Source organism: Nymphaea colorata, chromosome 2, assembly GCF_008831285.2.
Source record: "Nymphaea colorata isolate Beijing-Zhang1983 chromosome 2, ASM883128v2, whole genome shotgun sequence".
In the NCBI taxonomy this organism is placed as follows: Eukaryota; Viridiplantae; Streptophyta; class Magnoliopsida; order Nymphaeales; family Nymphaeaceae; genus Nymphaea; species Nymphaea colorata.
This window is the reverse complement of record NC_045139.1, coordinates 28,091,218-28,117,496: the sequence shown is the minus strand read 5'-3', so window position 1 is coordinate 28,117,496 and position 26,279 is coordinate 28,091,218. Positions and strand designations below refer to the sequence as shown.

Here is a 26,279-nt window from a genome sequence, read left to right as displayed (position 1 = left end):
GGGGAAGGTCTAGGACTCATGTGGAGGGACGATGATCTATATCTACAATGATCTTTTAAGCATGGTGGGTTGATTTTCAAAGCAATTAGGAAGCATGGTAGAGATTGTATTGTTGTGGAGAACGTTAGAATCGTTTTGGTGAGCTTGGGGAAATATGCTTCTATTGAGGTGCATATACGTTGTATGTTGAGAATCTTATGGTGGGGAAGACACCTCAACTAAGGAAAACAAGTGAGAATCGTACATGTGATAAGTCGAATACAAGTTTTGAGTTCTAATCGTTGGCGGCAACCTCGTGAGTTGGGTAGAGACCCTTTTTGGAGGGTTTCATGGGTCGACACCCATTTGAGGCGAAGACATGCCTCGATGACGGTATTTTCAAATTTGTATCGATTGTAAGTGAAACGAGTAGAGAACTTACCATTTTGTTATGTTTGCAGGTACACCGGGCACGTCAAGTAGGCCTTGAGCAACGTGGATCGTAGTTCAAGGTGTTTAGTGGACGCGCGACAGGTATGGCGGCATTCCAGGCAAATCCCTGCCTGGGCAATTGTGTGAATGTGTGTTCCTAGGATCGTGGGATCCTAGGATTGTGATGTGATTGATGGATTGTTTTGTGAATGAATGTGTGTATGCATGCAAATTGTTTGATAGGCAAATTGTTTGATATATGATATGATTTGTTTTGAAAGGCTATGAGAAGCATGTTTTGAAAATGTTACGCATTTGCATGTGCATGCTAGAATTGATAATTGTTTAGGACAGATCTGGTGGGGTATCGAGTCGAGTATCTCCTCGACCCCAATTATGCATTAGAAAGCATCCTAGAATGATAATTGTCTAGGACAGATACGAACCAATTACAGATCGAGACTACTCTCCGTGGTTTGCCTAAGTTTTGAAAGGTGTGATTGATGTGTGCGATTGTGAATGATTTGTCATGTGACAAGTTCTGTTTTGGAAAGCTATTAGAAACTTGTTTTGAAAACTTTTACGCATTTGCATGTCATGCTAGAATTGATAACTGCTTAGGACAGATGAGGTGGGTATCGAGCCGAGTATCTCTTCGACCCCAATTATGCATTAGAAAGCATCCTAGAATGATAATTGTCTAGGACAGATACGAGCCAATCACGGATCGAGACTACTCTCCGTGGTTTGGATAAGTTTTGAAAGGTGTGATTGATGTGTGTGATTATGAATTATTTGTCATGTGATAAGTTCTGTTTTGGAAAGCTATTAGAAACTTATTTTGAAAACTGTGACGCATTTGCATGTACATGCTAGAATTGATAATTGCTTAGGACAGATGAGGTGGGGTATCAAATCGAGTGTCTCCTCGACCCCAATTATGCATTAGAAAGCATCCTAGAATGATAATTGTCTAGGACAGATACGAGCCAATCACGGATCGAGACTACTCTCCGTGGTTTGGCTAAGTTTTGAAAGGTGTGATTGATGTGTGTGATTGTGAATGATTTGTCATGTGACAAGTTCTGTTTTGGAAAGCTATTAGAAGCTTGTTTGGAAAATTGTTACGCATTTGCATGTGCATGCTAGAATTGATAACTACTTAGAACAGATGAGGTGGGGTATCGAGTCGAGTGTCTTCTCGACCCCGATTGTGTATTAGAGGGCATCATAGAATGATAATTGCATAGGACAGCTACGAGCCATCACGGATCGAGACTATTCTCTGGGATTTGGCCAAGTTTTGAAAGACCTGATTAATGTGTTTGATAAGATGTGAATGTTGTGTTTTGTTGCATATGTATTGCCGTGGGCAATAATGCAATTGATTGAAATTGGAGGGTAGTTGTACCCGTATTGTACGATGGCTAGCTATGACTGTTAATGTTATGTGTAGACTTCGTGTGGAGGCAATTGGAGGTGTGGGTGCAGTCGTGAAGTGTACCAACCTCATGAGCTAGCCAGTCATTTTGTGAATGTGCTATTATAATGATAATAATGAAAGAATAAGAGATGAGAGGCCAGTGGGATGTGGCTATCTGTTTGGGAGACGTCCCGCTTTTGCCACTGGTCTCGCCTGTTCGGAGCGCAGGCGGTGCAAGGCCCCAGGGTACTGTTGTGTGATGTGCTTGGAGCGTTGGGCTCCCTCCTTCCCAACCTGGGTGTCCTAGGGAAGGCTGAGTATCTCTCCTTGGAATTCACACATCTATGGATGAGTGCTCTACCGCTGCAGCGGATGAATGGATCCATACTGTTCTGGGCCACCACGGGGGTTGTCTCTCGGCTATGGGCCGCCCGCGGTGTGCACGTGCCTATGTTTGCACCCACAAGAACTGTCAATTCACTAAAGCCAATGAAAAATGAATGTATGTGAATGGAATGTGTGTGAACAAATGTATGTGATTGATGGGCATGTGAATGCTATGACTGAAATGAAATGTTTAAGCATGCCTTGCATGTGATTGAGATTGTATTTCTGTGGCCCTTGAGTGGTCTTTTCATGTCGTGGTCTATGTTAGGGGTTTTCTTGGCAAATGATGTGTCTATGCCCTGACATGACATGACGAATGATGTGCCTATGCCTTGACACGACATGACGATAGATTGTTTTTATGATTGTTCTTAGATTTGAGCCCTACTTAAGAGGGTTTGGGATTTTCTTGGCTTGTTGCCATACTGCGAAGGCTAAGCCTTCAGTTGTTTCTTTTTCAGGTTTTGGCGGACCCGGGGCAGCAAGTTGATCAGATGGCTTTACTCACGTCCTACTGGGGAGGTTTTGGGTCTTTGGTAGTGCCGGCGCGTCATGGTTTGGTCTTTTTGATGTCTTGTTTTTGCTAGACATCAAAGTTGTGGTTTGGGGCATTTTTGTCATACACATAGATGTGATTTTGTATGAATTGAAATTGTTATATAACTGAAAGTTTGCCCCATGGTTTCAAATGACATAGCTCCCTCTTTTTTTGAATTGTTGTGTAGTCGCACCTCAATGCTTTATGTTTAGAAAAAAAAATTTTGTTTGAGGGTCAAAAGGTTGGAGTGTGACATATACTTAGTTCGAAGATGGTGGCATAATCATCACTGTGACATTAGTGGCATGTGGCAGTGGTGTTGTGTGTGATATATTGTTGATTTCCACTTTGTTGATCAGCCCCTTGACCTGTGACAGTGGTGCTGTGACTGCGAGTGATATTGTTGAGTTTTGTGTTGAAATCATCGCTGTGACATTAGTGGCATGTGGCAGTGGTGCTGCGTGTGATATATTGTTGATTTCCACTTTGCTGATCAGCCCCTTGACATGTGACAGTGGTGCTGCGACTGCAAGTGATATCGTTGAGTTTTGTGCCATTGATCAGCCCCTTGCCTGACTGATTATTTATAAGTTGGACATCCTTTTGTGTTTTCAAACTACTGCAACATTGTTTTGGTGCCCCTGTTGTGTTCATTATGGCTGAGATTAGCAAACCAGATGATGACAATGATTATAAAGGAATTGGAAATCTCTCCTCCTTTGGATCTACCGTCATAGTTAACATTGATAGATCTGAGTATGAACAGTTTTTGACACACAAAGCCTCACAGGCTTCAGCTTCCACTGCTTTGATTGATCGAGCTCTCTCTACGGGTACATCCACGCTTGATTTAGGTATCTCTTGGATTATTGACTCAGGAGCATCGAGACATTTTTGCAGTAGACCTGGTTTGTTCACTATGTTTCATAGATTCTCTCAGCCACGTCATGTCAAAATTGCAGATGGTAGAATGTCACCTATATTGGGTTATGGAGATGTGAAGCTTTCTCAGTCTATGACCATTCCACATGTCTTATACGCTCCTGAATTTCGATCCCATTTGCTCTCTGTTAAACAGTTCACTATTGATTTACACTGTCGCATTATTTTTTACCCTGGTGCATGCTCATTTCAGGACTTACAAACTGGGAAGACTATTGGTGGTGGCTATGAAAAAGGGGGTGTTTACATCCTGTCGACCCTTATGGATCTTGCTGCTACGTCTTCTACATCAGATTCTACACCCTTTCAGTGGCATCTCAGGCTCGGTCATCCTTCAGGGTCCAAACTCCGTTCCATCCTACCTCACCTTTCAGTCCCAAAGTCATTTCAGTGTGAAGCCTGTCAACTTGGCAAGCATACTCGTAGTAGTTTTCCTTCGAGTCTTAGTCCATCAAGTCAAGAGTTGTTTGATCTTCTTCATGTTGATGTGTGGGGTCCTAGCAGGGTCGCTAGCCGATCTAAGTTTAGGTATTTTCTGGTTGTTGTTGATGATTACTCTCGAGTTAGTTGGGTATTTCTTTTGAAAGAAAGGTCTGAAGTAATCCCTATTCTCAAAAACTTGATTATTGAAATAAAAACTCAGTTTGGTTCTCTGGTCAAGTGTATTCGCACTGATAATGCTCTTGAGTTCAAATCATCTATCTTAATGACCTTTTATGTTGAAAATGGTATCTCTCCCTAATTTACTTGTCCTCATACCTCACAACAGAATGGAGTTGCCGAACGAAAACATAGGCAACTTCTAACTGTTGCTCCTGCCCTGCTTCATAATCATGTACCTACATACTTATGGGGTGATGCCATACTCATGCCTTGTTACCTGACAAACCGTTTGTCGTCATCCTCCATTGACAACAAAGTACCGATTAAACTTGTTTATCCCAATCGAAGCTTATTTCCCGTTGCACCAAAAGTATTTGGTTGTACCTGTTTTGTTCACATCCTTGGGCCTAAACGTGATAAACTTGCTGCTCAAGCCATTAAGTGTGTGTTTATTGGCTATCCTCGAAACCGAAAAGGGTACAAGTGCTTTGATCCAGTAACTCACAAAGAGTATATCAGTGCGGATGTCACTTTCTTCGAGTCTCAATCCTACTTTAATCCTGCTTCTGTATCATCTGAGATGCCATGCCCTATTCCTCTACCTATCCCTCCAGTCCCGTTGCAGTCTTTTCCCTCTCCTACTCTGACTATGAATAGGTTCCAAGACCCTCTATTAGTATATACTCGTTGGCAGGATCCTTCTCATGGTCGACCATCAGAATCTTTTCAGGATGTGAGCTCCATTGAAGTAAGTATACCTGAAATTGATCATTCTCAGGACTTGCCTATAGCTTTGTGTAAAGGCAAGAGACAATGTACTATGCATCCTATCTCACAATTTGTTTTCACTGACCACCTTGATGACAACTTACAACAGTTTCTTCATGCTATGACAATTCATACTATATCAGCTAGTCATCAACAGGCATTACTAGACTGTAAATGGCGAAAAGCCATGCAAGATGAGATGAATGCTCTCTTACAGCGTGGTACCTGAGAATTGGTTGATCCTCCTTCAAATTGTGATATTGTTGGCTCTAAATGGGTCTTCACAGTCAAGTACCATTCAGATGGGTCTGTAGAGAGATATAAGGCTCAATTGGTGGCTAAAGGTTATACCCAGACATATGGAGTTGACTTCTTTGAGACTTTCTCTCCTGTGGCCAGGTTGGGTACAATTCGGCTCATTATCTCTGTTGCGGTACAATTGGCCTATGTATCAGCTGAATGTAAAGAATGTCTTTCTCTATGGTGATCTTGAAGAGACTGTATATATGCAGCAGCCCCCAGGGTTCGAGCGACAGGGGGAGTGTAGAAAAGTGTGTCGTCTGAATAAGGCAATTATGGACTTAAACAAAGTCCTAGGGCATGGTTTCACAAATTATCTGAGGTCGTTTCACAGTGTGGATTTGAAAGATCTCATTTGGACCATTCTCTATTCATCAAGAAGACCTCCAAATGTATAGTTGTTATGGTAGTTTATGTTGATGACATTATCCTGACAGGTGATTGTGATCAAGAAATTTTGGTCACAAAGACTTTCCTTTAGAAGCACTTTGTCATGAAAGATCTTGGTCACTTGCGATATTTTCTTGGGATTGAGGTTGCTCATAACAAAAAAGGTGTAGTGTTGTCTCAGAGGAAATATGTACTTGACCTACTGCAGGATACAAGGATGTTAGGAGCCAAGCCGGCTAATCTTTCGATGAATCCACATCTTCATCTTCATGATGATCAATCGAAACTAGTGGATTCACGATCTTACAGGTCTCTTATTGGCAAGCTTCTGTATGTCACTGTGACTAGACCAGACATTAACTTTGTTGTTGGAAAACTAAGTCAGTTTATGGAAAAACCTAGAAAAGTCTATTGGGATGTGCATTGATGGTTTTGAAATATCTAAAGTCATCCTCGGGTAGGAGCCTCTTTTTCAAGAAATGTGAATCTCTATTGTTGCTTACAGTGATGCTGACTATGCAGGGTTTGTTGATGACAGAAGATCCACCACAGGCTTCTGTATCTTTGTTGGGAGGAACCTCATATCATAGAGAAGCAAGAAACAAAGTGTAGTGTCGAGATCAAGTGCAGAATCTGAATATAGAGCAATGGCTCAAACGGCTACTGAGATGACTTGGGTTAAGTCTATGCTGACAAATATGAGTATTCAGGTTCCTCTTCCTATGAAAATGTACTGTGATAACAAGGTTGCCACTTACGTTGCAAATAATCCAGTATTTCATGAGAGAACAAAGCACATAGAGGTTGATTGTCATTATGTTCAGGATCTTATACAAGGAGGTGTTGTGTCTACAGTTCATGTAGCTTCTGAAGATTAGGCGGCAGATATGTTTACTAAGGCTCTTCCTATTGGTGATTTCTCTAGATGTTGTAACAAGCTGAGCATGATTGATATCTATGCTCCAGCTTGAGGGGGAGTGTTGAAATTAAAAAGTTTATACTTAAGTGTGGTAGTTTTCTGATTATTTAAAAGTTAGAGTCTTCTTCAGTCATTTATATCTTTATTTGTCTCTCTTGTGTAAAGACTCTAGCCGACCCTTATTCTCTCTTTAAATAAGAGATTAGGGTTAGCAATGAATAAGAAAGTTTATTCTCTCTCTCTCTCTCTTTTCTCGTTCTCTTTGGTTCCCTCTCTTTCTCCAGCTTTCTCAACAATTCAAATTAGATGAAGCTCTCTCATGAGGAAGATGCATAAAAATGTAATGGCCTTTAGGTTCACGAACCATTTCAAATGATGAAAGTTCTGAATATTTCACCTGATGCTTTCTGTTTATCATATTCTAGTCCAATCTTGTTCACTTAAGAATTCCTGATTTTCCTGTTCTCTTTGTACTCCATGTTTAAGTTTCACTAGCCAGCCTAGAATGGTGTAAGATATAAGGAAGTCAAGTAAAACTATGCGACTATGGGTAAGAGAGATCCAAAGTCCTTTAAATTGTACTTTTGAAGTTTGACAATTAGAGTATGATGGTAATCCTCGAAAGGCTCTCTCTCTCTCTCTCTCTCTCTCTCTCTCTCTCTTCTTGACATTGCGATTCCTTCTAGGGTCTCTCCATTGCCAGATCTCCAGAATGCAAGCTCAAGGCTCTCTGTCCAGTTCTTTCAATATTGCAGGAAGTCCATTTTTCTCCCATTGTCTTTATTTCTTCTGCCACCTCTCTTTTATGCCCCTGCCCCTCTGGAAGTAGGGTCATTGTCCTTGATAGGGAGGTCCCAGTTGATCAAGCGTTAATCTTCACCGTCCCAACCTTCCATTTTTTCCCTTCTTTTAGTTGAGTGGAAAGCTGACTTAGTTCTTGAAAGATGGCCTTTGGTTTATCTATCGTGGTTGAACTCTCATGTGGAATCATCTTGAGTGCAACTCCCTTACATTCTCGTAGGAGATTGGTGGTGTACTTGGTGACTTTGCCTCAACTTTTATCATCACTCGTCCTTCTTCAGGTATTCTTGTGGGAGGGACAGCAACCAGCCCCCGCAAATTATGAAAATTAAATGCGACAATGATTGGTTTGACTGGTTTTATGATAAAAAGGTATTTACTAAAACGTGACTAGTAGTGGGACAAAAGAGGATGTGATAACACAACTAGTGGATTCATTTTACAATACACTCAAATAAAATCATTTTTATAAGGATGTATTAAGCACTTAGAAAAATTAAATGCAAGAATGACACTGTATGGACTAGTTTTATATTAGAAAGGTGTTCACAAAGAGGTGATAAGTAGACAGACAAAACAAATTGCGATAACACAATTGTAGGATTGATTTTATGACACTCAAGTAAATTTGTGTTTACAAGGACATGATAAGCCCTAAAAAAAAAGTTAAATGCGACAACAACACTATATGAACTGGTTTAACTAAAAAAAGGCATTTACTAAGAGGCAATAAACAGTTGGACAAAATAGATTACAATAACATAACTGTAGGATTCGTTTGACTATACACTCAAATAAGATGGTGTTTATAAGGATGCGAAAAACACTCGAAAAAATTAAAATGCGACAACGACATTGTATCAACTGGTTAGAAAATAAAAATGTGTTTACTAAGAGCCGATGTACAGTTTGACAAAATAGATTGCGATAATGAAATTTCATGATTCATTTTACGATATACTGAAATAAAATTGTGTTCATAAGGATGCAATAAGTACTCGAAAAAATTAAATATAACAACGCCACTATATGGACTACTTTTATGATAGAAAGATTTTTAGTAAGAGGTGAACAGCAGTCAGGCAAAAAATGATGCAATAATGCAACTGCAGGACTTGTTTTACAATACACACAATTTAAATTGTGTTTACAAGGATGTGATAAACACAAAAAATTGTATGATAATACAACTACATGATTTGCTTTACGATACACTCAATTTATGTCATGCTTACAAGGACACGGTAAGCACTCAAAAAAATTAAAATGTGACCATGACACAATATGGACTAGTTTTACAATAGAAAAGTGTTTACTAAGCGGCAATTAGTAGTTGGACAGAATAGAATGCGATAAACATGATTCATTTTACGATACATTCAAATAAAATTGTGTTTACATGGACTAGATAAGTGCTTAAAAAATATGCGACAATGACAATGACACTGTGTAGACTTGTTTTATGATAAAAAAGAGTTTTCTATGAGGTGAAAAGTAGTCAGACATAATAGATTGCGATAACACGACCGTGGGATTTGTTTTACGATACACTCAAATAAAATCATGTTTATATGGACTCAATAAACATAGAAAATCGTGCGATAATGTTGTTGTAGCATTTGTGTAAAATCATGTTTGCGTGGACGCGACAAGCACTTGAAAAAATTAAATATGACAATAACACAATATTGGTTGGTCGAACAAAACAGATTGCAGTAGTGTGCAACTACATGATTTCTTTAATGATACACTCAAATTAAATCGTGTTTACAAGGGCGCGATAAACACAAAAAATCATATGATAATGCAGTTACAGGATTTGTTTTATGATACACTCAAGTTAAGTCGTGCTTACAAGGACGCGATAAGCACTAAAAAAAATTAAAAGTGACCTTGACACTAGATAGACTGGTTTTATGATAAAAGGTTGTTTACTAAGAGACTATTAGCAGTTAGACAAAATAGAATGTGATAATGCAGCTACATGATTCATTTTACATGATACACTCAAATAAAATCGTGTTTACATGGACTAAATAAGTGCTTAGAAAAAAATGTGACAATGACAACGACACTATATATACTTGTTTTAAGACAAAAGGGAGTTTTCTATGAGGCAAAAAGTAGTGAGACGGAATAGATTACGGTAGCAGGACCGCAGGATTCGTTTTACGATACACTCAAATAAAATCATGTTTATAAAGACTCGATAAACACAAAAAATCATGCGATAATCCTATTGTAGCATTCGTGTAAAATCGTGTTTACATGAATAGGATAAGCATTAATACGACAATAACACAATATTAGCTGATCGGACAAAACAAATTGCGATAATGCAACTATATAATTCGTTTTATGATACACTCAAATAAAATCATGTTTATAAGGACATGAGGAGCACTTGGAAAAATGAAATGCAACAATGATTGGTTGGACTGGTTTTACGATAAAAAAGTGTTTATTAGGAGGAGATAAGCAGCCGAGCAAAACAGGTTTTGATAACACAACTACTGGATTTGTTTTACGATACTGTAAAATAAAATCATGTTTACAATGATACGATAAGCACGCAGAAAAAATAAATACGAGACCGACATTGTACGAAATGGTTTTATGATAAAAATGTGTTTAATAAGAGGCGATAAGCAAACAGACAAAATAGATTACGATAATACAACTACTAGAACAAATAAAATCGTGATTATAAGGATGTGATCAACACTTGGAAAAACTAAATGTGACAATAACACTATATGAACTGGTTTTACGATAAAAACACATCTACAAGGAGGTGATAAGCAGTCAAACAAAACAGATTGCGATAAGCAACTGCAGAATGTGTTTTATGATACACTCAAATAAAACTGTGTTTACAAGGATGCGATAAGCACTAAAAAAAATTAAATGAAATAACAACACTGTATAGACTAGTTTTACGATAAAAAGACATTTACTAAGACACGAAAAGTAGTCGTGCAAAATATATTGCAATAATACAACTATAGGATGCCATAAACACTTGGTAAAATTAAATGCGACGACACCATATGGATTGCTTTTACGATAAAAAGGTTTTTAGTAAGAGGCGATAAGCAGTCAGACAAAAAAATCATGCGATAAAGTAGTTGTAGGATTCATTTTACAATAAACACAACTTAATTTGTGTTTACAAGGACACGATAAACACAAACAATTGTGTGATAGTGTAGCTACAGGATTCGTTTTACAATACACTCAAGTTATATTGTGTTGACAAGGACGCGATAAGCACTCGAAAAAATTAAAAGTGACCACACCACTATATGGACTGGCTTTATAATAAAAAGGTGTTCATTAAGAGATGATTAGCAATTGGATAAAATAGATTGCAATAATGTAAGTACATGTTTCGTTTTACGATATACTCAAACCAAATCATGTTTGCAATGACTAGATAAGCACTTCAAAAAAAAATGTGACAACGAAAACAACACGGTATGGACTAGTTTTACGATAAAAAAGAGTTTTCTCTGAGATGAAAAGTAGTCAAATTAAATAGATTGTGATAATGCGACCGTAGGATTCATTTTACGATACACTCAAATAAAATGGTGTTTATAAGGACGTGATAAATACAAAAAATCGTGCATTAATGCTGTTGTATCATTCATGTAAAATTGTGTTTACGTGGACACGGGAAGACTTTAATGCTTTAAAGAATGCATGGGACAAGACAGGGCATGCTCCCAACCTTAGTTCTTGTATTCCCTTCTCCTTCTTATTGTCAAATTGTAGCTTAGTAGTCTTAGAAGATAGGAACACTCATTATACCTGGTCTAATAATAGACTTGGACAAGGAAAGGTTCTCTACAGATTTGATTGGTGTTTGGTTAACAATCATTGGTGGAATTGTTTTAAAGGCAGGTTCAAGCTTCATATCCACCCGTGCTCTATGCTTGATCATTACCTTTTTTCTATGTTAGTAATGGACCCCATGAAATGACTCTTTCGTAAGAAATTATTTAAATATTTGCTCTTTTGGGGGAAGAAGCAAAGATGTCACCAAATTGTTTGAGAGAAGTGGAGTATACCAGTCAAAGCTGCTCCATGATTAAGGTGATTACCAAATTAGAGGCAGTGACAGTTGGCATGTTGAATGGAACAAATTACATTGTGGAAACGTATTAGACAAGATCAAGAATCTCCACAACGAATTAGAGAGTATCCAAGCATCGAGCTCTCAAAATGATGAGGCATTATCTACACAAGAATTAAATATCATGAAGGAACTGATTGACTCCTTGAATGATGAGGAGCTCCTGTGCAAGCAAAAGTCTAGAGCCAAATGGAACAAGGAAGGAGACTGTAATACTAAATTCTTCCATGAAATCGTCAAAGGCAGAGACCACATTAACCATATCACTGAGATGGAAGGCCCTTCAGGTTTGTCTCGGGACCCTTTAGCTATCAGAGGTATATGTGAATCTTGTTTTTGCTCCTTACTATCTGAGGATAATTCTTCAGGGGTTCTTATGAAGGATTTAGCTGAAAATAAGTTGCTCAGTGAGGAAGAAATGCTACTCTTCTGGCTTTTGTTTCAGGAAGTAAAGAAAGATGTTTTCTCTATGGACAAATATAACTCTCCTAGCCCGGATGGATTTTCGGCATGTTGCTATCAGCAGTTCTGGAGCATAGTGGGCAAAGATGTCTTCCTTGCAGTTAATAAATTCTTTTCAAACTGAGAGATTGGTTAGGAAGATTAACCTATCTAAAATCTTTTCTCGTATTAGCCGAGAGGATGAAGGCAATTTTAGCTCGAATTATCTTCCCTGAACAATGTGCCTTTCTCAAAGGTAGACACATCAAGGACAACATAGTCATTGCTCATGAGACAATCCAAGGTCTCAATAGCATGCAATTCCTTTCGGTGGCCTTTAAAGCAGAACTCTCTAAAGCATATAATCGTCTTAATTGGAACTTTCTTGCAATGGCTTGAATGCGCCTTGGATTTCATGGGAGATGGATACAACACATTATGACATGTGTTTCTACTATGTCTTTCTCAGTGTCAATTAATGGTGCTAGGGGAGAATTCATAAATCCATCGACAGGAATCCACCAGGGAGATCCTATTTCGCCTTATTTGTTCATGACGGCTATGGAGATTTTTCAGCGCCATTTTCAACGACCTCAAGATCAGGACAAGGTCAGTCCCTCTTCTATTGCTTATCGGGTAAAAGCAGTGCCGAGTATCTTCTATGCTGATGATATTCTTTGTTTTTTCACTGCAGCTCCATCCTCCATTAGATCTATTTTAGAAGCGTTCAGGCCTCATTGTTAATGCGGCTAAGTCTAATATGTTGTTTTTTCATATGGATAATGACGGAGAAACTTGATTGCAAAATACCCTTGGATGGAACCGTTCTACTCTTCCTTTGAACTACTTGGGTATTCCTCTTTTTGCAGGTAACATGTCAATTGCGTTATGCAAAGGCCTTATACGGAAAATATCAAGTCAATTAGCTGAATGGAAAAGCAAACTCTCGTCGTACTCAAGGAGAGTTTGTTTGCTTTCTTAAAAAAGTGATTTCGCAGACTGGATTATTGGATATCAGTGCCCCCAACCCCTCCGAAGACTCTTAAGTACATTGAGAAGATTATGACAATGTTTTTATGGAACGAATGGCCAGAAAATAGGAAATCTCATTATATTGTTGGAAACAGCTGTCCAAACCATTTAGTGAGGGTGGGATTGGCATTAAACATCTCGTGGAACTGAACCAAGCTGCACTGCACCATCTAACTGTCAGTATTCCTACCATAGATAAACTCTAGACCCCAATTATGCAAAAGAAATATCTTAGTGAGGAAGGTTTATAGACATGCAAGGCTATATCACACCATTCATGGCTCTAAAAGATGATGTTAAAGCATTGGAACGACATTAAGAACAGGTTCACTGGCAGATCTTTGATGGAAATGAAGCTTATTTTTTGGTAGACAAATGGAATTCGTCGGTGCCCATTAAGGAGGTCCCATATGGTATGATTGGACAAATTTTGCATAGGCCAAAATTGACAGTCTCAAGTGTTTGAATCCTTTAACGAGATGCATTGGGATGATGAGCTTAAACTCCTCATTTCAGGTAAGCTACAAGGGTGCCATTTAGATGAGGGTCGCGTGTCTGATCGTCTCACTTGGGAAGGAAATGATATATCTACTTGGAAGAAATCAGATGTTTGGGATTCTATTCGCAAGACTGCCCCTTCGCATCAGTGGAGAAGCTGGGTTTGGTCTGCTCGCTGTCACCCCAGATTTTTGTAGACAGATTTTTTTGCTTGTGAAGATCGATTGCCAACCCAGGATATGTTAAAAAAACTTGGTTTTCAATTGCTTAATAGATGTCCATTATGCAAATGTCAAGAGGAGGACCAGAGGCATCTCTTCATTGGGTACAAGATTTCTCCCAATGTTTGGGCAGCCATCATTAGGAAATTTCCAATTAAAAGATTCCCCCACATGTCGGTGTTATACGAAGTGGCATTTTACATCATTTACAAGGGGCTGGATTGGAAGATGCTGGGAAATGATCTTCCCTACCATATGTTGGAAAGTTATGGTCATTAAGGATTGAGGCCTACCATAATGGGCCACCTTCACCATCCCTCAGGCCATAAGGCGGTGGATGCCAAAGAAGTCCAGCAGCTCCAGCTACGGCTGGAATATGGCTTATTACAGTTCATCACCAACCGAGTAACAGGTGCCATTATCATGCCCACGTTCTGTCTTTCCATTATCCTAATCAGTCCTGGGTTGGTGCTATCTATTGTAGACACTCTATGGTAGCCCTTTAGGCAGCTGTTATTTTAGATTCAGCAGATTTGGTATGCCCTAAAATGCATGTAATGGAGAAACTTCTAGGAAACATTGACCTCCTAGGTGGTCAGATTGGGAATTTCGCTAACAGCTTCAAATGGAAACGTTTGTTGACCAGAGGACTGGAAGGACGATCCCAATTCCTAAGGAACTTCCCGGCAATCCTTGAAGCAATAACTCAGACTGTGGTTGATGGTAGTGACATGATAGTGGATGTTGTTCAAAAACTGAGTACTCTGACGCTAGGGGCTGGCTGATAAGCTTTTCCTCAACTAAGTCCTTTCTTTTTGTTACTTGATGATCATCTACTGCTGAGCACTGCTGTTTTGTCTCCATAGTGCTTGTGGCTCAGTTGATTTTGTGCAGATTTTGTACAGCTGATTTTGTTCTGATAAAAAGGTTGAGTGACCTAATCTCCCCGTAGGCTTGCATCGGAACAGCTTGAAGTTCAATTCGGCTCTATTTCAAATAAAAAAAAAAAAAAACAATCACGATCGCACCTTTGAATAACTGCCCGATAGCCCGCGTCCACACGATCCGAGGAGCGAGCTGTGTTCACCGCGCTCCCTAGGGACGATATCTCTGGTCTTCCCACTTAGCAAATGGACAATATAACAGAAGGCAGAGGGAGCCAAGTCGGAGGCGAAAGAGCGGAGGGAAAATGAAATTTCTCGGTCCAAAAACGATCAAGGCAATGGAATTTTCAATTTTCAGTCCGCTGCACTCAATCTCTTACAATCTTAAATAAATACGAAGTTCAAATTTCAAAATTTGTTGATTCATGCTAACCGATCTTCTAGTCAAATCACCAGTCAAGTTTTTTTTTTTTTTTTTCCACAAAAGCGAACACCTGTTTCGAACTTTAAGAACAATTTAGGGGAGCCACAAATCATCATCAATTCAACCGTGAAATTATTTAATTTAAAATGTCCAGCTTGAAATTTATAATTTCAAAGATTCTCTAGAAATTCTTATGCGGATCTTTCCAGATAGCTGGAGCGGACGTCGTCCGCCGGACGAGTGAGACTGACATCCGGAATCTCAAGGTAGTGTGCAAATCGGTTCTGTATGAAATTAGGTTTTAGTACTATGAATCAAACCTACAGTGTTAGATTCAATTGAATATGAGTCTAAGTAAGATCCGACCAGGTAGAGTTGAAACCTGTGATATGAGACGCTCCAATCCAATAATGAAAGCCTAAAACATTACATATATATGCATACAACAGTTGCGCTTGCATTTGACTTTGATTAGGAATTAGCCAATATCCGACATAAAGATACGGTTCGAACTACTTCATTTTGATTGATGTATTCAGATCCAATCTGAATTTATTTGGAATTTTTTTTTTCCTTCCAAGTCCAAATCGCAAATTGGGTTCTAACTGAATCTCTGAAGATATCAGAACCATTTGAACCAGTGACATTGTTGTTGGATTTTGTTTTCCACGGGTTCCCTTGTTTCTGAAGGGGCTTTGAAGTTCTCGTCCCTTAGTTGGAATTCATCAAAGCCAATGTTATCAATATCAGGTCTGATGGAGTAAACAGGATCCAGTTATCAATACAAAACCTTGTACACAAATCTGCGCCTAAGAATGCAAAAGGAACTCAAGGGATGGAACGGCTGAGAAAAGATCCTCACCATAGGCAGCTGTGGTCATAGCTTTATTCTAAGCCGTTGAGAGAGCTGCAGAGCTCTGCGACCTTTCCTTTTGGTGTCGCCGTGGTGAAGGGTACTTGAGGATGCCTCTGTTCGTGGTTGCAATTGATTAAATCAGCACGTGTGCACGCTAAGCAATCTAAAACGGAAAAAGAAATAATGTGCGATCAAACCGAGAAAATCCTTTTTTCCAACTCCTTGAAGATTAAATTTGAGAACTTGGAGTTGGAGTTCAAAGGTTCAATACGCAGCCGCGAATTGCTTGGCATAAACCATTATGCGATTTTAGGCCCATACACGAAAACATGTTCCTTGTTTCATGGGACAGACAGAAAGAGGCTGGTCGATATCAGATCATGCGCTATGAGACAAATACATTAAGCTTTGAGATTCAAATGACCGTCCACTTGAATCCTGGCATCCAATGAAACAAGTAAAGGTTCATGCTGATATATATGCCATGCTAGACAATGTATCACCATTTTACACTTACAGCAGAAGTAGAGCATGAATGTTGTTCTCAAATTTCGGAACCCACCGTAGAAATTCCCCAATGGCAGAAAGGTGCAGAAGGGAAAAACACCCTCTGACTCGAGCAAGGGTTTCTAAACTCGGCATTGGCCAGTTTTATAGATGCACATAGGAGCTTTACTATCTTCAGCTGATTCAGGAGCCAAAAACATCCTCAACCTCTAACAGTTTGTCCCAAAATGAGAGATTAACCAATTAAGATCGTTCCACATTTTTAGAAGGTTTCACAAACTTCCTCATTCTCAGACTGTTTTTTCTCCTTTATACAGATCTATTTAACACCAAAAGATAACTTTTATCTAGCAAATATGTTGGCAAAGACTACCAGGTTTAATCAACGTTGACATAGTGTTACCACCAAATTCCTTCATCGTGGTAGCCCACCCTTAAACATAATTGAACAGTGCACGAACTGTTGAAATAATTGAGCAGTAGAAAGTTCCAAAATTTCTGAGCTTAGTGAACAAGGTGACTAAATGAAACTGCCAAAAACATTCATACGGACCAAAATACCATGTTTGTTTGAAGAATCAAATTCCATGTTCAGCATCCACTCAATATAACTGCGATTATGTATCAAGAAATAAGAAAATTTTTCCTACTAAAATCCAAACTCACCACATGCACTAGATATATTGTTATGTAGTTAAATTATTGCAACATAAAGAAAGTGTTTATAGACCAAAAGAGGCATTTCAAAAATTAGTAAGGAGAATGTTTTCACAGATCATCGCATTCACTATTCGAAAGTGACGTTCCAAACATTAGTAAGGCGTCCTTTTTCTCTTTCAGTTAAACCCCTGAAACCAGGCTGAGGGAAAAAGATCCCATTAAATGCCATATAATGAAAGGCCTAGGTTGGAAAACCGTTCGGTTTCCTCCCTTTCAATGGCAGGCATACCCAAACTTGACAATATAGCAAGGGATGAACCTACTTGCGACATTTAATCAATGTGGTCAGATTCACAAGCTGATGATAAAACTGGGCCAGGATGAAAATGTTTGAATGTGAAGTGTATGCCCTCTAATCCAAATATTGTAGGCTAGGAACTGCACTCACAATAGTCTTAGGTGCAAACACCAAGTTTTGAAGTCCCTCCTTGTAACTTCTCCCCATGCGATGATAAAGGAAATTCCTCACAAGTACTTTTAGGGCTTTCAGGTTTCATATTCACTGTATTGGGGTATGTGAAGCCAAAGATGTTCTTTCCCTGTTGTCTGGTTTTTCTTTATTTCGGGTACATTGCTCATTATGCATTTTAATGTGCCATCACTTGTCCAGAAAAAGTTGGAGCCATTGACATTGCCTTCTACTCCAAAACCAAAGGTTGTTCCTTTATCATGGATAACTGGGTTTTTCCAATTCCAAACTCCCAATATAAAAGATATATTTGGTAATTAGCACCAAATTGTTCTAACCAGAACATCCAGTGCTTTGTTTCACATGAACATCATGCAACAAAAAGTGTTTGCCAAACAGGATAATGTACAAGACCACAAAGTGCGTCAAATTCACCACTGTATATAAATTGTATGTCCAAATCAGTCACCAATATCATAAAAAATGCAATTAAATTCATCACCTCCAGCTTATTATGAAGGCAACCTAGAACCAATCTTCCCCAGGCAGGAGTCAACTTTCTGTTGATATGGGACTGTACGACCCATGCAGATAAAGTGGGTTTTGCTTCGCACCTGATGAAACAAATGAGTACCTTATAAACAGACATCATTCCTCAGAAAACCAGTTTTAAGGTCTCCCCAAGAAAATCTCTTGCTCAGAAATGGCTGAAACTGGCACAGCTGAAAAAAAAATTAGTCCGGCATAAGGAGCTCAAAGCATTACATTGATCAACGAGATGCAGTGGCTACAGACGTTTTGAGAATTTTATCGTGGTGGCATCGGCTATGTCTTACCTGGAAGATGTTTGGGTGCCTAGAAACTGGACATAGAAGAAAATGTGGTGACATTAAATCCCAAAAGTTCGAACAACCTTTTGATGACTGACAACTGAAGACGGATGGAAATGAAACAAAATTGACAATGAACATGAGTTCGAGACAGCATAAACAATGCATGGGTTCGAATTGGGCAAAGCAGGAAAAGTGAGAAAGAATGCTTCAAGGTCATTCTTTCCAGTGCCACCAACATCGTCATCTTTCACCAACGATGTTCAAATAACGGACTCCATCTAAAAAGGACAACATAAAATTCTTCATTATCCACAATGAAAGAGTGTCCACATTAGTATTGTGAAGCAACTATGTACGATGGACCAGTTGGAAATTCCGGATAATAACTACCAAATAAATTATCTCCAAAGAAGCATAGTAGTACAATTACCATACAAGAACGGGTTTAGCACTCGATGACAAGAGAATGACCAGATCAGCTACCAAAATTAAACCTTATTTGGACTTAGAATCTCCTAGTGGTTTTTCTGCCGCAGGGGGACATAAATCATGGCCTTCTTCAATATCTCAGCAACAACCCAGCGTTTTCTCTTGCTCAGGGGTCTTGAAGGATCAAGCTTCACCTGAAGAAGCACAATGAGAACAAAAAAAAACCCACTCCTAATTAAAAGGAAAATTCACCAACTAAAATCACAAGAAGAAGACGAAGAAATATAAAAGAGACCAAAACAGGCTTTCATTTGTCCTGACTGAAAAGGAGGTTATCAGTCTTGAACTGTAATGGTAATACCAGACCAACGAGAAAATGCATTACGGAACCAATTCCCTTCATGTAAGCAAAAATCCAAGAAAATCAAAATAAAAATTTCCTCCAATCCTGGTAGAAGGGAAAAGAAACCATATTCCCTCAGTCTTGATATAAAGGGAAAAAGGGGTCGAAGGATAGTGAGAATTTGAAGAGAATAGAATCCCAGACTTTCCTCGTTAATCCGTAGACTCCCATAGAAGTGGATTCAATCTCATATTTTCCTCGCTAAACCATAAGGATATGTTCGTGTATGAGCAAAATTTGAAGTGAATCAGATCCTCGACATGGTATAATGAGAAACGGCTCATTTTCAAGCTGGTGATGGAAATCACACACAGAAAGCAAGACCAAGATGTCCTGCTAATCATCTAATTGCATGCCGACATCGCGATAGGGAGAAAGAGCGAGAAAGAACTAGTAACGAACCCGATCGCCAATGTTGCAGTCATTGTTCTCGTCATGGGCCATGAACTTACTGGTCCTCCTAATGTATCGGTTATACAACTTGTGATGGAAGAGGTGATCCACCGCCACCACCACCGACTTCTGCATCTTGTTCGACACCACCACACCCACCACCGGCTTCATCTCCCCCGTCTTTCTTCAGGGTGCCTTTCAGAAGATGTATCTCCCCCCTCTTTCTTCGGGGTGCCTTTCAGAAGATGTAGGAAAGACAGCTCGGAAAATGGGAATTCCCCAAATCGGAGGACGTGGAGTTGAAGGGTTTAGGGTTTTTGACCTTTGGGTTGGAGCCAAATTTGGGTCAGATCCAATGTTTTAACTCCATTCGTGATGTGATAATGCGGATCAAGGGTTCGGAGTTGAAGTCCTCTGGTCCACTTAGATCGTGCGTAGATTGTTATCAAACTATCATGCAATCCTTTGAAGTTTGTTCTTCCCATTCATAGGAATTTATATTACTGCGTCCAACTAAACTGGCTTATAAGCTGGTCTATTCTATTGTTTCTTTCTACAAGAACGGCAACACCCAATTGGAAATTTGGGTAAAGCAGTATTATCAAAACTAGCCAAGTGTAGTAGTCCTATTGATCAGCGCATACTGTAAAAAAAAAAATGTTTTTTCATTTTATTTAATACTTAAACGTATTTTTAAAAAACGAAATAGAAATGACACCAACATGCCAATGTGTGTTGATCACACCTATTGTTTTCATTGCTTCCATTTCAAGTGACGAGATTCAGGGGAATTGTAGTGTTTAGGTTTGTTGGCCTTAATGAATAAGGATGTCGAGCATAAGAATAGAACATGAAAGCAAGGTGATTGGAGGATTTTCGCTTATTTTACGTCTTTCTGAATGTTTGGACACCATAAGGAATTGCCCTGTCAATGAAAGAGTAAGGGTAGCAAAGTGAAAAAAAGCAAGATAAAAGAAGAGCGGAACTTTTCCAAGGTCCGCATTGGAAGGGAGATTTTTTTCAGAGAGAAAATTTCACACTCTTTGGAAGGGATATGCATATCTTGACATGAACTTAAAAGTGATGTATTTCAAATCTGACCTTGATATCACTAGAAGATTTTGTGGCATGTAATTCAGTGAGTGCAAATGACGCAAATGAACTTTTATGACACTTTAAATTGCTGCAACAAATGCTCAAAATGACTAGAAGTGATTATGAAACAAATAGACTCCTATAAGCGTATAGGAATTCAAAACTAGCTACAGTTCATTGAAATTTTCAAATTATGATGCTCCAAAGAACTCCAACTTATGAATTGCATAATTGGTAGAGCAACTGAGCAGTCATTTTAGATCATTATGTAGTATTGGTAATTTGTTCAACGTACCAAATAAATGTATACAACGGTTCTTTTAGACCGTTATGCACATGCAGAGAAAGGACCAGCATAGAAATTTGTCTTGACCAACATGTTAAAAATGCGTTCGAGCTGCCAAACAGTACTACAGCAGATACACTTGAGATAAAGCAATAAAACCCCAATATTGGGAAGAAAGTCCAGATCTAGATTAGTCATGTCCCATTGGAGCTGATTTTATGGTTTTAATTGTCGGATCTATCAATATTGTTTTTGGAGTAAGTGATACTTAGTGATTTTTTTTTGGTTGTGACGTAACGGAAATTATAATAATTTTTGTATAAATGATATTCTTTTACAATATAAATTAAGTATCTCTCTCTCTCTCTCTCTCTCTCTCTCTCTCTATATATATATATATATATATATATATATATATATATATATATATATATATATATATATATATATATATATATATATATATATATGCTGTCAAGCTTCAATGCGAAGAAAGCAGCAATATTTGTTCAAGTTGAAGTAGTGACACCACTTTATCCCATTGTTGTGTTTGTAAAGTTTCCATACATAAAAAATTGTTGTGTTATCGAACGTTGCTGGTGGTTTTTGGATTTGACTCATAAAAAATGATGTTGGGGAACAAAAAAAGGCAGCCAAACATGACCATAGTCAACTCATTTTGCAATCGATGAATATGCCGAAAATCGAGACCTAAAGAATGAACAAGGTGCTGACGCTGTACAACACTGTGTGGTACTCCATGAGCTTTGGCAACAAACAGGCTTACCCACTTAGTGGATCCTGCTCAGAAGCTACATTGCATATATAAAAAAGCTCGAAGCTTATGCACACCTAACCCATCGCCTCCTTGGTAGGAACCAATCGCCAGAAGCCAAAAGGAGGAAGTGAAGTGAAGTGAAACGAATAAGCAAAGCAAAGCACTGAGTGAGCCAAGCAGTAAGAGCAAAGACACTTCGAGTAAGTTTCTTTATTAGTCTAGTCGCTTTCTTCTCCACCCAAAAACTTGTTCGCTTCATCAAGCTCTTCACGAAAAGTGTCTATCCTAATCGAAATGATGGAGATGCTTTCGGCGAGAAAGAGAATGGTGGCCCCTTCCGTTTTGTCCAGGGGACATCATCGCAGAACATTGTCAGAGGGGAGAACTCTACATTGGTTATGTCCTTTAACCCAACTATTAGGAAAACTTTTAGATAGAAAGAGAAGATTTCTTTTTTTTTTTTCCAGCACTATAGTGCACTGCTATATCAAGCTATCTGAAAGCATTACTATTTACTACTATTGATTACTTTCCAACTTCTTGCTATTGAGAAACAGAAAGCTTAGATGGATTTGAGAAGAAATAGACAAAATAGTTCGTTAATCAAACTATTCAAAAACGATGAAATGAAAAAGAGTTTATAACCAGATATATATCCTTTTGGAAAAAATAGAGAAATGTATAGTGCTGAGCAGACAGCAGGGCTGGGAACAATGATGGGCGAGAGTGGGAACCTCTGGATGGATCGGGAAAAGTGACTTCTAGCTCTGCCCACAAACTTCCTTCTCTTCACATAGCTCAGGTGAACTTGTTCCTCCCAAAATGAATTCCTCCTACTAACCATCCTTTTTTTGTTTCATTGGCCGCCATGATTAAGGTTTTAGGACCTTGGGGGGCATTTGATAGCCTTGGATTTAAAAAGCATTTGAGAACCATAGATTTAATATCAAACCCTACCCCCTCCGATCTTGAATCCCACTTTTTTTGTAAGGAAGTTACGATCATGATCTTAAATGTGGATCTTAGGTCTGATCTAGGGTCTTTAGTTGTTAAACCATGGATTTTCCATGGATCTTTTGCCATATGATTGAAAACATGCCAAGTCAGATCCACATCAGATCATGGATTTCAAATCTAGAATAATCAAATGCCCTTTATAGGTTTGGTTGGTCTAGCTGTCCCCGTAGTAGTGGTCGTGTGGGCCTCAGTTCCATCTTTTTTATTCCACTGTTACATTGGTAAGGGTAGTTTTCTTAAATCCAAACTCTCTGTGCACTTCAAAAAGTGAATTAGCAATGCAGTTTTCACTAATGCCTTTGCACGCCTTCTTGGTGTCAAAGCTAGTGAGCTCAGACATAAAGAGAGCATCGTTGTTTCATATTTTTGTTGTAGTAGCGGATCACCCTCATCAAAGTAAACTAATAGTCAAGCTCAGAGCAGTCCATCGTAGATGGGGCGAATACTGAAGAGCATGCAAGGGGCCAAATCAATTGCTTTCCCTCTTTTGTGGATATCCTAATATAAGAATTATACACTAATCTGACCTTATTAAAGCCACCGGCAGCATCAACATGCTAAGTCCATGCAATCAGGATGTCCCAAAAACTAGAAAAACAAGGATTCCATTACCACCAAAACACAAACTCCATCTCCCTCACACTAACACAAAAAAAAAGAGAACAACTTCAGTACAGAACAACAAAATCACCTTTCTGTTGCAGGAGCAAGAGACAAAGGTGACCATTCTTGATACTGAAATCTGAGAACAAGAGATAACTTGGTCTGTGTAAATGATTCACAATTATCTCATGTAAAAAAGTGGTTCTGAAATAAATTTAGTGACTCTTTTACATTCTCAGTTTAAACCGCTCATGTATTAGTGTATACATATATAAGTTTCGCTATAAGCAAGTAACATCAAAACATGAATGAGTAGAAAGATAACCAATAAACTAACGGAGATGAATAGAAAGACAACCAATACATTAAGTTATTACTCTGTAGAAAATTCTCAAATGAGAGTTCAGACCCACCAAGTCAAGGATATGGTGCATTCTGGTAGTAGGTCATATTCTACTATGTAATTATTGCCTCACATGGTGTTTGCTTACTTTCTGTTTTGATCAAATCAAACCTCCTTCCTCTGAATCAATGTAATTTACAGAAGAAAATGGAGCTCCGTACATCAATCCTGCCATAGGGTTTCATGTGTCTTGAAGTAGCAGGACAGTAGCGAAGAAGGCGACTAAAAAGACTCACCCACAACCCTTCTTAATTCTTTGCCTACCTCCATAAGTTTCTAACATGCATGGACGTTTGAATACCAAAATATGATATTTAATATATACTATGCATGGTTATAATGGTCTTTAAAAAATATTAGTCTTTATTTTACATTTTATACCATCAACTAGATTAGTTATTGCAAAAAAATGGCATGATCAGCCTCCCATGAGTAAGGATTGGCATCGTGGACACTTGAAAAGTTATAAATTAATGTTATAGCAACTAGTCACTAATTCTTGAATTACTTGAGTTCTTGAATTACTTGAGTTGGCCTATGAGTGACCTAGTCACAATTTTTGCGAGTCAAGCAATACAAGAGAGAGAGAGAGAGAGAGAGAGAGAGAGAGAGAGAGAGAGCGAGAGAGAGAGAGAAAGAGAGAGAGAGAGAGAGAGAGAAGCTGGTTGGGATAAACCTGCCAAGGTCATTTCAAGTCTTCATATATGTCAGTTTCTATTTGAAAATTACAAGAAAAATTTGTCCAGAGATTCATGGTCTGACCTATCGCCTGATTCCTTCAAAAATCTTCCCTTCCCTTTGCTGCTTAATTTTGGTGATGGCCCTTACTTACCACAGCATAGTAGCTCCATCTGCTTAGCTTGTATGTAGGTACTACCAGTAGAAGTCCAACCTTATTAGGGGCCATGACATAAATGTAGAACTGAATTATTTTTCCATTTGTTCCATAGAAGCCTATTGTATGGTAGATCTAGTCATGGTGAAAAATAGTTCAATCATCAGTTAGTGTTTTTATACATTTGTCCTAGTCAACTGCTATTATAACAGAGTTTTCTTATGTTAATTTTGTTCTAATGTTGATCTCCTGAACTTTGTTTTACAAGTAGGATCTCAATCAATTACTTCAATCCAAGGTATTGAATCTTTTGTTGTTTGTTGTAGTTTACTTCATTATTGAATTATACATCATTTTTTAGTTTTGTTTGACTATTTTAATACTTCATGTTGGTAATCTAATTATTTATATGTCATTTTAATTTCCAAAAATGCTGGAGCAAAAACGTGATGCCTCATGCCAAGTGGTACTTGGTTTTTGAGGGCAAGTCTATATGCCCATAAAATACATGGGGTAAAAGTCTGGTTGCTAGCGAGTTTCACATTTATTTGTGTGCTTATAGTAGGACTAGTCTTGCTAAACTTTTGTATATATGTCAATGTACTTCAACAAATGGGCCACAATGTTGAACATTTTAAACCATTTGGATTTTGACATTTTGTGGTTTCATTTGATACTGCTGACTATATAAATGTTTAAACATTCAATATTAATGATGTTCTTGTTATATGAATCTATCAAAAAGAGTTGATTTTATTATATGGGTGTTTCATGTATTGTGTTGTTTTAATAGGATCTTGTTATCAAATGTATTAATTTGGAAATAATGGGGGCTTACTATAAATTTTATAGTGGTGTTGATATAACATGCTCATGATAATGGTATAATGTTCATGATAATGGTATAACTTCCCAGTCGGGCCCAGATCCGGGCCAGGAAAATCAGGTCCCGGGCCCGGCCCGAGCCCAATGGTGCAGCCCGGTGGCGGCTCGGTCCGGCCCGTCCGCCATCCTCCTCCCTCCTCCTCCTCCTCCTCCTCCCGTCCCCCATCCTCCTCCTCCTTCTTCTCCCGTCCCCCATCCTCCTCCTCTCATCCCCCATCTTCCTCCTCCCGTCCCCCATCCTCCTCCTCGCGTTACTCCTCGCGTCTCCCATCCTCCTCCTCCTCCTCTCCTTCTTCCCCCTCCACCCCACCACCCCCCCCCTCCGCCTCCACCTCCACCTCTCCTTCTTTCCCCTTCCCCCTCCACCTCCTCCGCCTCTCCTTCTTCCCCCTTCCCCCCATCGGGCCGGGCCGGGCCGTGCCTGGGTTTCGGGCCCGACGGGCAGACCCGAGCCGGGATATGGGGCTGGGCGCAGGCCTGGGTTTCAGGCCCGACGGGCCAACCTGGACCGGCCTTGCCCAGCCCGATGCCCACCCCTAGTACATACAGAAATAGGTTTTGCATGTTTGCTTGATTTGTATGATATTTCTAAAAACAATGGGTACAACAAGCAAACTCAAAAAACCAAAGTGTCCTTGTTATCAAACAATAGACACAATGGACAAAACTCTCTATAAAAAACATAAACACTAGATAGAATAAATAGG

At 39.0% G+C, this 26,279-nt stretch overlaps 2 protein-coding genes across 23 annotated transcripts in view; one reads left to right on the top strand and one right to left on the bottom strand.

The window, feature by feature from the left end:
- LOC116246662 (uncharacterized) overlaps positions 1-14,828 on the top strand; it is a 67,474-nt gene extending 52,646 nt beyond the window's left edge. For 6 of the 20 annotated variants that reach the window (XM_050076332.1, XM_050076329.1, XM_050076328.1 and 3 more), the window contains one exon: positions 2,683-2,935. In XM_050076332.1, the coding sequence (XP_049932289.1) occupies positions 2,683-2,808 (126 nt within the window). In that variant the 3' untranslated portion in view covers positions 2,809-2,935. Of the gene's footprint in view, positions 1-440; positions 516-2,682; positions 2,936-12,530; positions 12,671-12,755 lie in introns of those variants that run through there. The other 14 variants (XR_007572647.1, XM_050076331.1, XR_007572646.1 and 11 more) reach the window with 13 other exon arrangements.
- A 3,154-nt stretch (positions 14,829-17,982) lies between these two features.
- Positions 17,983-19,969, bottom strand: LOC116247170 (uncharacterized). 3 transcript variants are annotated; one of them, XR_004170822.2, is made up of 3 exons: positions 19,680-19,969; positions 18,876-19,068; positions 17,983-18,334 (listed from the first exon to the last, which is right to left on the bottom strand). XR_004170822.2 is itself a non-coding variant. In XM_031619169.2 (2 exons), the coding sequence occupies exons 1-2, from the start codon at positions 19,839-19,841 to the stop codon at positions 18,961-18,963; spliced, it is 270 nt and encodes an 89-aa protein (XP_031475029.1). In that variant the 5' UTR covers positions 19,842-19,969; the 3' UTR covers positions 18,725-18,960. The 3 variants fall into 3 exon arrangements, 1 of the variants encoding a protein (XP_031475029.1); XR_007572529.1 differs by having other exon boundaries at positions 17,983-18,226; XM_031619169.2 differs by lacking the exon at positions 17,983-18,334 and having other exon boundaries at positions 18,725-19,068.
- Between the last annotated feature and the right edge of the window lie 6,310 nt (positions 19,970-26,279).

Excerpts from the sequence above, each read along its gene's own strand:
- LOC116247170 (XM_031619169.2), bottom strand. The coding sequence starts at position 19,841 with ATGAAGCCGGTGGTGGGTGTGGTGGTGTCGAACAAGATGCAGAAGTCG. Across the intron at positions 19,069-19,679 it reads ACTGCAACATTGGCGATCGG|GTGAAGCTTGATCCTTCAAG; the intron begins GTTCGTTACTAG and ends GTGCTTCTTCAG.